The sequence below is a fragment of the Brienomyrus brachyistius genome, chromosome 9 (assembly GCF_023856365.1).
Source record: "Brienomyrus brachyistius isolate T26 chromosome 9, BBRACH_0.4, whole genome shotgun sequence".
In the NCBI taxonomy this organism is placed as follows: Eukaryota; Metazoa; Chordata; class Actinopteri; order Osteoglossiformes; family Mormyridae; genus Brienomyrus; species Brienomyrus brachyistius.
Genome location: NC_064541.1, coordinates 1,515,948 through 1,530,296, shown reverse-complemented (window position 1 = coordinate 1,530,296; position 14,349 = coordinate 1,515,948). Strand labels below are relative to the sequence as shown.

The window sequence follows — 14,349 nt, the reverse complement described above, 5'->3', positions numbered from 1 at the left end:
ATTTCCTGATCGTCTCCAGCTTTGTCTAGTTACTTTGATTAGTCCTGTGTATTTAAGTCCTGGTCTCCCCGGTTTCCCTTGTCCGTCATTGATGTTTGTGAGAGTCAATGCCTGTTTCCCGTCCTGCTCCGGTTTCCCCAAATAAACCCCCGTTTTCCCCGTATCCCGCTTGCCTGCCTGCTCCTTACCCGCACGATCGCTGCTCGCTGCCGTACCGATCGTGACAACTGCAATAATAATAATAATAATAATTGTATCCTTGGTGTAATTTTCGCTATAGGCCTGTCATTTAATTCCCTGTCTAGGATGTGCTGTATACAGCTTAGAAACATTGGTAAACCTTTGAAGATAAAGAAGAATTAATACATGCATTTATATATCACAGGTCAGATTATTGCACTATTTTGCTGTCAGCGATTCAAAAGGCAGTGCTAAGTATCCTAACCGCAGTGAGTAAATGTAACAATATTTAATTTGAGTTCCATCTATTTACATTTAGGTCAGACTTACATACAAGGCTTGGGTCCTCCTTATTGAACTGAGCTGATCAACGTGTACAAACCACAACACACTGAGGTCACTGTACTTGAGGAATGTCCTCTTGGTCTTAATTAATAAATCTAGACTCTGTATTTAAAACCGATTGCTTTAGCTTAAACTACCATAAACGCAGCTGCTGATGCAATTGCAGATTCTGCTTTGTCTGTGTTTGCTTTTTTTGCTCACCTACCAGCATCTGTACCAAACCTCTGAGTTACTGTCCCCTCCACACCGCTGCAGTACCTGAGGTCAGCACAGGCAGAGTTCATGCTATAGATACAGCAGAGCTCTCATAGAGATGTGGGACAGTTGTAGAATGAAGCCTGCTCTAAGGAAAGCTGAGCAGACAGTGGATTTACAGATGGTGGCTCACAGAGAGGTAGCTCATAGAGAGGTGCCTCACAGAGGGGTGGCTCATGGAGAAGTGGCTCACAGAGAGACAACTGACAGAGAGGTGGGTCACAGAGAGATAACTCACAGACCAGTAGCTTACAGAGAGACAGCTCACATAGAGGTAGCTCACATAGAGGTAGCTTACAGAGAGACAGCTCACAGAGATGTAGCTCACAGAGAGACAGCTCACAGAGACATTTTGTTTACTCTCCCACGTTGTCTTCCAGCTCTTGTTCTATATCTGTTTACAGGATTGCTTTGCAGCAGCATGATGAGAATCACAAAGCAGCCCAATCAAAGAAAGGGAAGCCAGCTACACTTTCTCACACCATATGCACACTGTCACACCCGGGCTCGCCGCTCCTCGTGTGGGCCACGCCCCCGGATCATCCACGTGTGCTTCCCCAATCATGCCTAGCTGTTTCCTGTTATTTTCGGCTTGTCTTGTGTATTTAGTCCTCATCTGAGTCCGTCTTCCCCAGACTTGTCATTGATGTTAGTTTGTCGCCGTCTGCCCTGTCTTCCCGTTTCTTTAATAAACCCTCGTTTCCCGAAGATCCTGCCTACCTGCCTCGTCTTTCCCCGCTTCCTGCCCACCCATCCGCCTGCACCCTGACACACACGATCCCCTAACTGTACCCTGAGACACCCATTTTGTTTGCATTTTCCATTCATTCTCTTTAACTTTCTTTTACACTTTTACTTTCTCTGCCATCCTCTCCATTCCCCCTCCCCCCCTCCAAATCCACTCACTGTGCCCACCATTCTTTACAAGCCCCCTCCCAAGCTCTCTTATTCCCTCTCAGCCTCTCGTTTGACTCAGACTTGGTTTGCGCAGGACTGGACTGCGGTCTCTGCTGACTTGTTTGTTCAGCACGGCGGTTTCCAGCTTATCTCTCCTGAGCCAGTGTCCGTATCTATCATTGTCTATCACTCATAGTGCAGAGAAGTGTGATATGAGTGACTAGTTAACTGCACTCGAGCCTCGATCCATCTCCTCATTTGCTGACCGTCTCTTTGCACCTGCATGGGCGATGGACTCATTTAATCTGGGGAGAGTTTTACTTTTTTTCTTCTTGCGCTGGATGGATGGTGCTGATGCCGGTAAGGGCAATATTAAAGTGTCTTTCATTCCTCACTCCATTCCTCTGAGCTGATAATAACTGTAATTGTTTTTTAAATGATAGCGTAATGAAAATTCTTTGTACTGTCATTCTGATTATCTGACTACTGGTCAACAGGAGCAAGTCAGTACTAAAACTTTATCTTTGTTCATTAAGTGAATGCACTTCACACTATGTTCTCTCCTTATTTCAGATTCACACTGGACATACAAAGGTAAAATGAAAACTCTTCATACGTGTCTTAGAGGTTTTGCTGTAGTTTTGAAGCCCCAAACAATAGTGGGTTGTGTGTTATCACTACAGTTTTGCCTCGACACACTTACATCCAATTAAGGTTCGGTCATTTGTATGCTCCTCTTCCTCCATCCTCATCCTCCTTGTTCTGCAAGCGTACTCTCTCTCTCCCGCTCCCTCTCTCCTGTTCTCCTCTTATGTCCTGAATTTGGCTCCCTCTCTGCCGCACTCACTGTCTGCTACTTGCAGCCGGCCAGTTGGCCATGTTGGCAGCGGAGAGACGATCACACTGAGGGGGACAGGAAGAAAGGGGACTGGGGGACGAGTGAGTGGGTGACAGAAAAGGAGGCTGGCAGCTCCGTGTGGAAGGAGAGATGGAAGAGGGTCCTCTTTGGGTCAGTGAAGCTGCTGGCCTTGTATCTGCCAGGAGAGGTACTTCCATGTGGCTGGTTATCATGTTTAGGGTATGTTAGACCTACGGTACATTGTGTCCTTAACTCCACTGATGTCCTGTCAAAGTAAGAATAAGTCTAGTGACTTTGAATTCCTGATGTAAGCTTGCCAGCAGGTAGCTGTGTGTAATACATGCTAAATTTACCCCGAGTAATGTTACAGTAAGTAGGAGGGGGGGACAGAAGGCAGTGCCAAGCTGCATGTGTGCAGTTTTATAAACCGCTATAGTTCCGTCCCGCCGCGCGGGTCCATGTGCTGCAGAATTCTTTGCTGTATTTAGGACACCATACCAGGGTTAGAATGGCGGCATGTGAGCCTCGTTGTTGTCAAGGTGATTTCCATGACAACGCAAAGCTAGGCGACAAAGTTTTTTTTGTCCTCTGTTTTTGATGGAGGGGTGGTCAGAGGCTGGGGGGCGGTGGTCAGAGGCTGGGGGGCGGTGGTCAGACACAGAGGAGAGCTGCTTATGGATGAGAGCAGCTCCGTGTCAGTTCCAGGTTCCAGGTTTGGAAAATCAGAAGCCAGTTAAAATATGAGCCTACTGCAATATCCCAGGAACCCGTATAATTTAAAATCTTAAAAAAACACGAGGTTATAAAAAGGTCTTGGTTAGATTAATGTTAATTCAATTCGATTCAATTTATTTTTATATAATGCTTTTCACAACGGAGTCGCTTTACATGGGTGCATTGTGATGCATTACGGCATCAATAATGCAGAATAAAACAAAAACAGGAAAAAGGGAGGAGAAAGAAGGAAATAAAGAAAGAAAGAAAAAGAAGAAAGAAAGAAAGAAAGAAAGAAAGAAAAGAAAGCCAGGTGAGAGAATGGAGAAGAGGAATAAAAAAATTCAAAGAAAGGAGGAAAAAAACACCTCTGCGGGTCCAAGACAGCGAGTGGTTGCTTGCTAAAAGTTGGGTGTAGACTGTCGAGAAGTTAATCAATAAGTATGAATAAACAACAAAAGTAAAATGGTGAGTAGCAGAAAGCTAAAAGTAAATGCTTTACATTCCGGACTGGGAAGACGACATTTAAACATCGTAAGACCCGAAACCCAGCAGCAGGCTGTGAGCCTCCCTTCCTCTCTCTTTCAGTTGCATCTCTCCTCCTTTGTCTCACTCTCCGTAGCGAATCTGCACCCCTCTCCCTATTCATCGCCACCCCCCCCTTTTCTCCAGTCTCACAGGGGTGTGTGGCGACGCCTGCCTCTCAGCTTGGGCTGTCCCTCAACACACCCTGGGACCCGTTTTACCCGCCGCTGTCGGATGAGAGGGGACCCCCCCCCCCTGTCTGCTGTCCCCTTGCTGGCTTTTGTCACTGCATTTGTGCTCCTTTTCATGTCTATCTGTCCCTCACTCTCTCTCTCTCCCACACACTCACACACACACACACACACACACACAGACACACACACACACAGACACACACACACACAGACACACACATACACACGCACATTTCCTTGCATTTGTATGAATGGACTTTGCTCTGCAATAATCACACCAAAGTCCCCACAAATGAAACCCAAAAACACAAAAATGAAACTATAGGCCTTAATGCTCTAAGAAAGACAGAGCAGTCAGATCCCTGTTATTGGGCTCGGGCTTCATTCAGGATGGATTAAAATACTAACCCACTGCCGGGGGCCCTGGCATCATCTGCACTGCAACCCATTTGAGCATCTCCTCTCCCCACCAGAAATGGCCCAGTGGTCAAAGTCCTTCCCCGACTGCGGGGGTGTCCATCAGTCCCCCATCGATGTGGAGACCTCCGCCGTGCATCACGACCCCTCGCTGATGCCCGTCAATGTTGTGGATTACCATCAGCCCGGCCACGATCCCTTCATCCTGTCCAACAATGGACACACAGGTGAGGCAGCAAGGAGTTTCCCTGAACTCAGTGCAGTATGTAGTTAATGCATAATTACCCATAATACCAGACAGACTAGGGCTTCACAGCCACGTGAGTTTATCTCATCCTGCATCTTAATAACTAAATAACTCAATGCTAACATTATGTCCTCATTGACGGCCCCATGCGTTGGCACTCTTGTCATGTCCTGCTCTGCTCAGCTGTTCTGAACAGATCATTGTGAAACCCACTGGCCCAAAATGGTCCGGTTCGCCACGCTGAAAGACTTCTTTGTTGCCTTTGCCTGGCCTGCGATTCCCGGGTCACGCATTCATACGGTGTCCCTGTGGTTCCCGCGCCTCGCCGATGACGTTGCTGCTCGCTGGTCCTGACACTCACCTCTGGTTCCCATCTGAGCGCGTACAAGGCCCACCCATGCCTTCCCATCTCATGTGTTGCAGTGAAGATGTCCTTGCCTGCCTGGTTCCAACTGGGGGGGCTGCCCTGGAGGTTCACAGCTGTGCAGCTGCACTTCCACTGGGGTAGGGAATGGGATGGCAGTGGGGGCCTGGCCGGGGGCAGTGAGCACACCGTGGATGGCCGTCGATCCGCTGCTGAGGTGAGGGGCGCTTGTGTCCCATGTGATACACTCATTGTTTGCCCACATGGACAAAATCCTGAACACCCATAAATCCGATATGCAAGACTATATGTGAGTAATTGTGTTTATCCAGTCTATCCAGTTTATCCAGCCTAGCTCATTGGAACTGATTGAAGGTGTGACTGTGCTGATATTTTAGGAAAAACAAGAGATTACGGATCGCTAATTAGTAAGCTTAACAACCCTGATATAAATGCTCCTTCATAACACCTGGATTAAAGGCACGCGGAGGATTTTTTGTCAAGCTGTACTGCTACAGGACGTTCTTTGCTGGGAAACAGGCAGGGCAGGAGGATCTGTTCTTGTATAAAGACAGGCACACACAGAGGGACACCTGGGGACACACATGGGGAAACACTCGGGGACATGCAGGGACACAAACAGGGATACGCATAGGGAGACCAGGGGGAAGCAAATCTAACCTGGCAGAACAAGACTAAGTTCAATGGGCTCCAGCTGATCTTATTGCCGGTTCCCATTGTGCTGAAGCGGGCCTGGGTGTAAGAGGGGGCACTGAACAGCATGATGCACATACAGTCCATCTGTGTGCTTGGATGAGAGGGCTGCAGGGCTGGAGAGGTGGCCGGGAGTGGAGATAAGGAAAATGGAGGCGATAGAGAGACTGAGGGGTAGGAGAGTGAGGGGGAGAATGGGGGGTGGGCACAGGAGAGATAGGGAGTGGCTGGGGTAGTATGGGAGAGAGATGGAGAGGCTGGGGGGGGGGTAGGGGAGAGAGAGGGAGAGGCTGGGGGGGTATTGGAGAGAGAGGACAGGGAGCAGTGGAGGAGCGTCTCCCCTGGCTGGTCCAGCTTTGGGCAGGAGGAAGGCTACATTTTGCAGGAATCAACCCAGAGGTGGGGGGCCCAGCTGCTCTTTGACAGGTTCACCGACTGGGAGAGAGAGTAAGCAATGGAGGGAGGGGAAGGGAAAAAAGGTGAAAGGGAAAAGAGGAAGCAAGATTCACCTGCATTGGATTAGTTTGTGGACCAGTTTCCCTACGTTTCCTGTACAATGGCTCCCATGACCACATGGACTCCCTAAGATGTCTCCTAGCTGTCCTCCCCCCTCTCCCCCCCTCCACCTGCTTGCTTGCTGAGCTTCTAATATAAATGCTATGAAACTCATAAACTTCATTCAGACTGACCGAGAGATTTTATAGGGATTAGACAGCCACACACATTCTGTGGAGCACTCTCACACACACACACACACACACACACACACACACTCCCACACACACACACACACTCCCCACACACACACACACACTCCCACACACACACACACACTCCCACACACACACACACACTCCCACACACACACACACACACTCCCACACACACACACACACTCCCACACACACACACACACACACTCCCACACACACACACACACACACACACACACACACACACACACCACACACACACACACACTCCCACACACACACACACACTCCCACACACACACACACACTCCCACACACACACACACACACTCCCACACACACACACACACACTCTCCCACACACACACACACTCCCACACACACACACACACACTCCCACACACACACACACACACACACACTCCCACACACACACACACACTCCCACACACACACACACACACTCCCACACACACACACACACTCCCACACACACACACACACACACTCCCACACACACACACACACACACACACTCCCACACACACACACACACTCCCACACACACACACACACACTCCCACACACACACACACACTCCCACACACACACACACACACACACACTCCCACACACACACACACTCCCACACACACACACACACACACACACTCCCACACACACACACACACACACACACTCCCACACACACACACACACTCCCACACACACACACACACACTCCCACACACACACACACACACACACACTCCCACACACACACACACACACTCACACACACACACACACACTCCCACACACACACACACACTCCCACACACACACACACACACTCCCACACACACACACACACACACACACTCCCACACACACACACACACTCCCACACACACACACACACACACACACACACACTCCCACACACACACACACACACACACACACACACAAACACACACACTCCCACACACACACACACACACACACACACACACTCCCACACACACACACACACACACACACACACACACACACACACACACACACTCCCACACACACACACACACACTCCCACACACACTCCCACACACACACACACACTCCCACACACACACACACACACTCCCACACACACTCCCACACACACACACACACACACACACACACACACACACACACTCCCACACACACACACACACACACACACACACACACTCCCACACACACACACACACACTCCCACACACACTCCCACACACACACACACACTCCCACACACACACACACACACTCCCACACACACTCCCACACACACACACACACACACACACACACACACACACACACACACACACACACACACACACACACAGACAGATTAATGATTTCTTCTGTTCCCCTCAGCTCCATGTGGTCCACTACAATTCAGATCTCTACCCCAACGTGTCTGTGGCCCAAAGCCAGAGAGACGGCCTGGTGGTTTTGGGAGTGCTAATCGAGGTGCTGTTCCCTTCATTTCCTCTTATCCCAACCCTGCCGTGCCATGTGGCCGAATCTCATCCCTGAGTCATACACCATTCGTGCCACTTCTCATGAATGACAGATTTCTGGTCAAGAACGGACAGAGCGAGGATTTTCCAAAATGTTTCAAAATGGCAGCTGAAATGAAGATCAGAAATATGCAGTAGAAACAGCAGGGGGTCCATCAGTCAAATTCTTACAGTCTAAAGTTTTCGGCCATGGGACGTCTTCTTGCTCAGAAGGAGGGAAGATCTTCCAGATCTAGGAAGGGGGGTCTCAGCTCTTTATTAGTCTGTAGTTTTGTCAATCAGAACCCAGAAAATACAACTGGGGACCTGAATCACAAAGCAGAATTTCTTGCTTAGCCAGATAACCAACAAGTTATTGACCAATCATGCCTTGTTCTACAGTAGATAGTTTGTTGCAGACATGCTTACAATAGACAGAAACAAATATGTATGATTTTAAACTTTGACTGTTAAACTTTATTCTAAATAATCTTTATTTATTTACCTGCAAAAAATGTTAGTGGATTTACAATTAGTGGAACTAAATTTAGCTAATCAAGTAAGTTAGTAGAAACGCTAATCCGCTAATAAAAAGGTTAGCTTTATCAATAATGTGTGCCGTCAAAGTGTGTCTTCATAGAGTACATTGAATAAAGACATAGTCTGCTGGAACAAGTAGAGGTTCCTGGCCTTTGCAATGAGAAACCTTGTCATGAGGGTGTTCTCGCTGGTCATGGACATCTACTGCATCTTTAAACATGAAATAATGAAATAAGATGACTCTTTAAATACAGATACTGGATGCCCTGTCATGGCAAAAGTACTGCAACCATTTTTCAGCAATGTGATGTGAAAATACACTTTTTGCAGCCCATGAAATCTATAAGATCTTGTTTCAGTTCTGTTGCTATTTCATGTGTTTACTCCTATTGTTTTTTAATTGGCCTGTTGTCCTCCAGACAGGTGATGACAATAACTCTGCGTATGAGAACATCTTTAAGTACTTGGAATTCATCAAATACGCAGGTGACACTAATGTATCGTCAGTGTCTGTTGGTCAATGTCAAACACTGTCAGTTTCTAATCATACCAAACCGCTCATGTGTGGCGTCAGACTCTTGGTGTGTCCGTGTGCCCATTTGTCTGATCCAGCCTTGACCTGAAGGTGGCGCATTGCACAGTAGAGCCATGAAGTCCTGTGTCTGTCATGAACACATGATTGTACCATGATTCCCAAAGAGACTCCCAGTACTGTAGCTTTCAGCATCTACTTCCTGTCATCGTCATACTGAATTGCTGCAATCCTTTTACTGCCCCCTGCAGGACAGCAAATGCCCATCCCCTCCTTCAATGTTCGCTCCCTGCTCCCCACTGACCTGGGCAGATACTTCCGGTACAATGGCTCACTCACCACGCCGCCCTGCTACCAGAGTGTACTGTGGACAGTTTTTGCGGAGAAGGTTACTGTGACTCGCAAGCAGGTAAGAACATAAAGCAGGGATCTCCAACCTTACAGTGAGAGCCACTTCTACAAGAACAATTTCCTGCAGAGCTACATGTTTTGGGGACAATGTGACTTGGCCCATCTCTGGCACTTAACCATCTCTCTATTTGACTATCCCTGCTGGCCCCTGGAGGATGGGCTCCCCCTTTGAGTCTGGTCCCTCCCAAGGTTTCTTCCTTCTAGGGAGTTCTTCCTTGCCACTGTCGCCTTTGGCTTACTCACTGGGGGCTTTGGGTGAGGATGCTGTAAAGCGCTTTGAGACAATGTAATGTTGTGATAATGCGCTATATAAAAATAAATTTGTTGTTGTTGTTGTTATACAAGATTGTATCAGACATGGTAAAAGTTGTTGCCATGGTGGGGGGGTGATGTATTTTCTGTGATGGAAGCTGTTTATTCTTTGATTAATGTTGTTTAGTTAGGAGCGCTGCTAGAGATATCATATTGAGATACAAAGCATATCACATTAGACCCTCAACCCAGACCAATGCAGGCCCCTCACTCAGGGGCCCTTGGAATCATCACCCACCCCCCCTTTACAGCATCTCCCTAACTAACTGTATAATAGAAATAGGAAACAGAACTGCGAGTTGTTTTTAGTTTTCCGACTGTTTTCTTCATTCAAGAGGGAAACACTTAAATGGCTATTGGCAATTTAGAAGGATTCTTACTGAGATCTTCCTGGCTGCCACGTCCATTTTTTTCATATAAGAAACAGTTTAATTAAAAAAAATTCCTTTGTGTGTTTATATTCCCATGTTTCCAGCTCAATATTACATTCACTTATAGTTCCTTTATTGGGTGAACCAGCAAAATGCGAATGACATTAGGTAACCAAAACTGAACTTTTCCAGAATGTTTCTCCAGCTGTTTTCTTTTCTCCCTGCTTCTCTCTCTCTCTCTCTCTCTCTCTCTCTCTCTCTCCTGCCACCACTTTTATCCCAATCTGTACCATAGCTGAAGAACCTGGAGACAGTGCTGTTCTCCAACGATGGGAAGGACCCCAAATCTGTCCCTCTCCAGGACAATTACCGCACAACCCAACCCCTCAACCATAGGGTAGTGTTGGCTTCATTTGTCCCGGGTCAGTACACTCTGGTTCTCACAAGGGGAAGGGTACGAGATGCTTGGGGGATGTGTATGAGGTCAAGAGACGGAGAAAGGGAGGGAGAAAAGAAATTTCTTGAAGTGTTAAGATGTTACTGTGTGTAAAACTTTGGTGCCTTGTAGAGATCTTCAAACTGCAGACCACGGGGCTTTTCCACACCTGGCCACCCCCAGTGTTCCTGTCCTGTGCGGATCTCCATAACAGTTCTTGGTGCTTATATGTCCAAATGTTCCTCAGTAAATCTTCCATGCAGGAGAAATGGGCTCATTGTCCAACAAGTAAACAAATCAACAGCATTTATAGCTGTAGGGATTATGAAGAGTGGGGGATGAAAGGGTAAGAAAAGAAGCCTAATGTTATTGAGGTGGGTGGGAGGCTTATTAATGAGGCCCCCCGATTAGTGTTTGTGGAATCTCACTGAAAACACTGACCACATTGTTTGCGAAGGATTCAGATGGTGGGCGAGCGTGAATATGAACGAAAAATTAGCGAGGAATACAATTCATAGCCACCTCAGTGCACCGGAACACTGAATATAATTCTGAAAGATGTTTTCTAATGTTTCCTTTAACTATTCCAGATTCCATCACCAGTTACACTCTCGGTAAGTATGCATCATATCTTAGCCTAGTCACTGACCATAACTGTCCATGTGTCCCCTACCCTGTACTCTGGGGATATTCGCAGTGATATTCATTCTGAGCCTGTGCTGGATAAGTGGCTGGGGGGTGAATAACAGTGATATTAAAAGTGTACAGTATTTTGTGCAGATTCTCTGGTCCTGTTCCATATGTCCTGCCTAATGACAAATTGAACTTTCTTTCAGGAAAACTGTGTGCTGTAGTGGTGGGGAGCCTGTGTGGCCTCATGGGTTTGGCGATGGTCATCATCCTCCTCGTAAAGGCCATGAGGTAAGTCCAGTGTCCTGCCACCCTGGCTGGGAAGGCTGTGATAATTCTTTGTGCACTTTATCACACATTTCTGAAGGGGGCCAAATACAGTACTGGGCATCCTGCTGGACAATATTTAGCTTCAGCATTAGTGAGTTTTACAGGACAGAGGGCTGAACCATAAACTCACCAGATCCCTGGTCCTGCTCTCCCCCTGTGTCACTCTGCATCCACACCTTCTTTCAGCATGAAAGTCCACATCTGCAGCCTTTCGCTGCTCGTTCTTCTCCCAACCGCCTCTCTTCCACTTTCTCCTCATTTCGTTACATCTTTCCTTTCAAAACTCAATCAATGATGTTAAAACAGCTATATAATGATATAATGTTGGTCTGTGTAAGCAGGTCATGTGACTATGTCTCTTAATCACATGACAGCTCTACCTCTAGTTGGGAGGCCCTCGCAGCAGTGAGACCAGCTCCTTCACGCAGGTCACGCTGAAATTATTAACTCGTGTTGTTATAACATGACCGTAACCTTTGATCGTCATATTAGGATCCTATACATCTGTGTTTGAAATCCTGATCTTTCCTTTTCCTGTTAGCTCCAGTAACCTCAAATGAATCCTTGACTCCTTAATGCCTTATGATAATAAACCAACGTATCCCTTTTACGTCTAGTCTCTTTATACATTTTACAAAACAAAGCATTTTTACACTCATGTGTGTATATCTATACATACATATACAGATGCTCCTTGTCATACAACGGGGTTACAATGAACCCATTGTAAGTGTAAAATATGTCGAATATGAACATGATATTATAAATAAATAAGTAAATAAAAATTAAGTAACTCTGAATAAGTAAAAATTGCTGCAACTAACCAAATACCAGTATTTGAAAAGTGAATAAATGAATACAAGTTTATTTCGTTGGACATCGTTCTTTTTCTATAGCGGTGAGGGTTACTAGGTTGATCTGTAAAATAATCCCTAATAATCACTAAGATAATGAGGGTAAGATCTGGATCGTGGACATCCCACCAATATTGCAATTGCATTTGGCGTGTGTGGACATAGCACCATGAAATTACTCGTTGTGCCAAATCTAATGTCAGTGACATGCACCCTAAACATTACACAAGGTGGCGCCAAATCCCTCTACTTTGTCAGTGAATTTACTAACGTGCTTTGAATTTACCCTCCGTATGAAATGTGTTATATAAATAACAATTCATGCAGCACTTAATATCAAAAAGCTTTCTGTTGGCACAAACCCTGCTCATTCTGGCTTTAAGGAACCTAAGAACATCTACCTCTTGGACTGGCTTGTTCTTACTGTTCACGTAAAGAGGAGGGGGCTGGATTTAAGGCAGGCAGTCAAATTTGGGCACAACGATAAAAAAAAGGCTCTCGAGTACGACTCAGTTCCCTTCGTTTGTACCAAAGAGCCGTTTAAAGGAATCTGATCATTCTGAAAAGTAGCATCACTAATTGGTAAGTTGATATGTTGTAAGCTGAACCATTGTAAAGCGAGGAGCATCTGTACATTTTGTATATGTATATTACATACCTTTATATATTTGTCCACAATTCATACACAATCTCTTCTTCATCAGTATCAGTATGTATATGGATCCTGCTGTGCTTTTAGTGTGTTATTGTAGTGTTCTGCCTTGATGCAAAAGGCCCAGAGTCATTCGTATTTATCATGTAGTTCCGAGTCACTGCTCATCACTCCACCGCACTGTACGATTTCTCTGAGTGCTGTTGATGCTTCTAGTTGGGTATGTTTCACGTTGCAATTTCACTGATAAGTTACATAACTTTCATCAAGCCAGCTTTCAGGGTCATATCTTTGCAGAATGTATTTTGTGATATTGTGGTATCGCTTCTGAAGTAATTTAAGTAGATCATATCAACACAATTAACATTGACCTAAATCTTTATATAGCTCCTTATTTTCATCTCACTGTAGTCATCATACATCTTTGTTGCAGATCTAAGGAACATGACAAGGAGCAAAAGCAAGACACAGCCTTCAACACAGACCCTGACCCAGAAAAACCAGAAGCCCCTCCCAAAGTGGAAGCCTAAGCCTTATGTGATTCCTTGGACCTCAGCACCTACTTCCTGTTTGAGTGCATGAACTTCCTCTGCATGCCAAACCAGCTGCCCCAGCCTCAAGTCCATCTTCTTCCTACCAGTTTGTCCCCTATATACACAGCCAAGTCTGACAGTTTGCTCTCTCTGAGGCCATTGCACAAACACTCCTGTATGCCCCCCCACTTCCTGTCAGTAATTGGCCAGTATTACTTGTATGTGTTTAGGAAAAGGGGGATATGTAGCTATTTACCTGTATGAATGCCTGTCTGGATGCTCTTGTTATCTGCCAATATGCCTGCAGGTTGTACATGCATCATGATAAACCTTACACTTATGCACCTATATTTCTGTCATTGTGTTATAGTCAAAGGTGCACATTTCAGGTCCAGAAAGTGAAAAACCAGCCAGTTGAGTATAAAGAGTAACAGTCACACTATATTAGTTAATTGAAACAAAATCTTCATCTGGATTTTTACTTTCTAGACCTGAAATCTACATTTCTGCTCACAGTAACCATTATTTTTTGTTAGTGATTTCAAGACTGTGAATATCTTTGAACTCTTGCGAATAAATTTCCTAAGTTTAAATTTCCTTCAGGATCTGTCTATCTGCCTATCTGTCTGTCTGTCTAAAATATCTCCATCACCAATCCCTCACCACGGCTGAAGCATATACAGAGATGACAGACAAGACTCCCAGAGTGCTTTAATCTGAGGGTCATCAAAAGCTTGTTCACAGGACTGACAAGTCAGCAAAGTCACGCTACAT

At 46.0% G+C, this 14,349-nt stretch overlaps 1 protein-coding gene across 3 annotated transcripts; it reads left to right on the top strand.

Annotated features, from left to right (window-relative positions):
* The first annotated feature begins 1,723 nt into the window (after positions 1-1,723).
* Positions 1,724-14,134, top strand: LOC125749669 (carbonic anhydrase 14-like). 3 transcript variants are annotated; one of them, XM_049027136.1, is made up of 12 exons: positions 1,724-2,037; positions 2,251-2,271; positions 4,443-4,613; positions 5,057-5,214; positions 7,850-7,945; positions 8,934-9,000; positions 9,298-9,455; positions 10,436-10,562; positions 11,167-11,190; positions 11,413-11,497; positions 11,911-11,964; positions 13,476-14,134. In XM_049027136.1, exons 1-12 carry the CDS (start codon positions 1,968-1,970, stop codon positions 13,570-13,572), a joined length of 1,128 nt encoding a protein of 375 aa, XP_048883093.1. In that variant the 5' UTR covers positions 1,724-1,967; the 3' UTR covers positions 13,573-14,134. The 3 variants fall into 3 exon arrangements, with proteins under 3 accessions (XP_048883093.1, XP_048883096.1, XP_048883094.1); XM_049027139.1 differs by lacking the exon at positions 11,911-11,964; XM_049027137.1 differs by lacking the exons at positions 1,724-2,037; positions 2,251-2,271 and adding an exon at positions 2,581-2,723.
* The last annotated feature ends 215 nt before the right edge of the window (positions 14,135-14,349 follow it).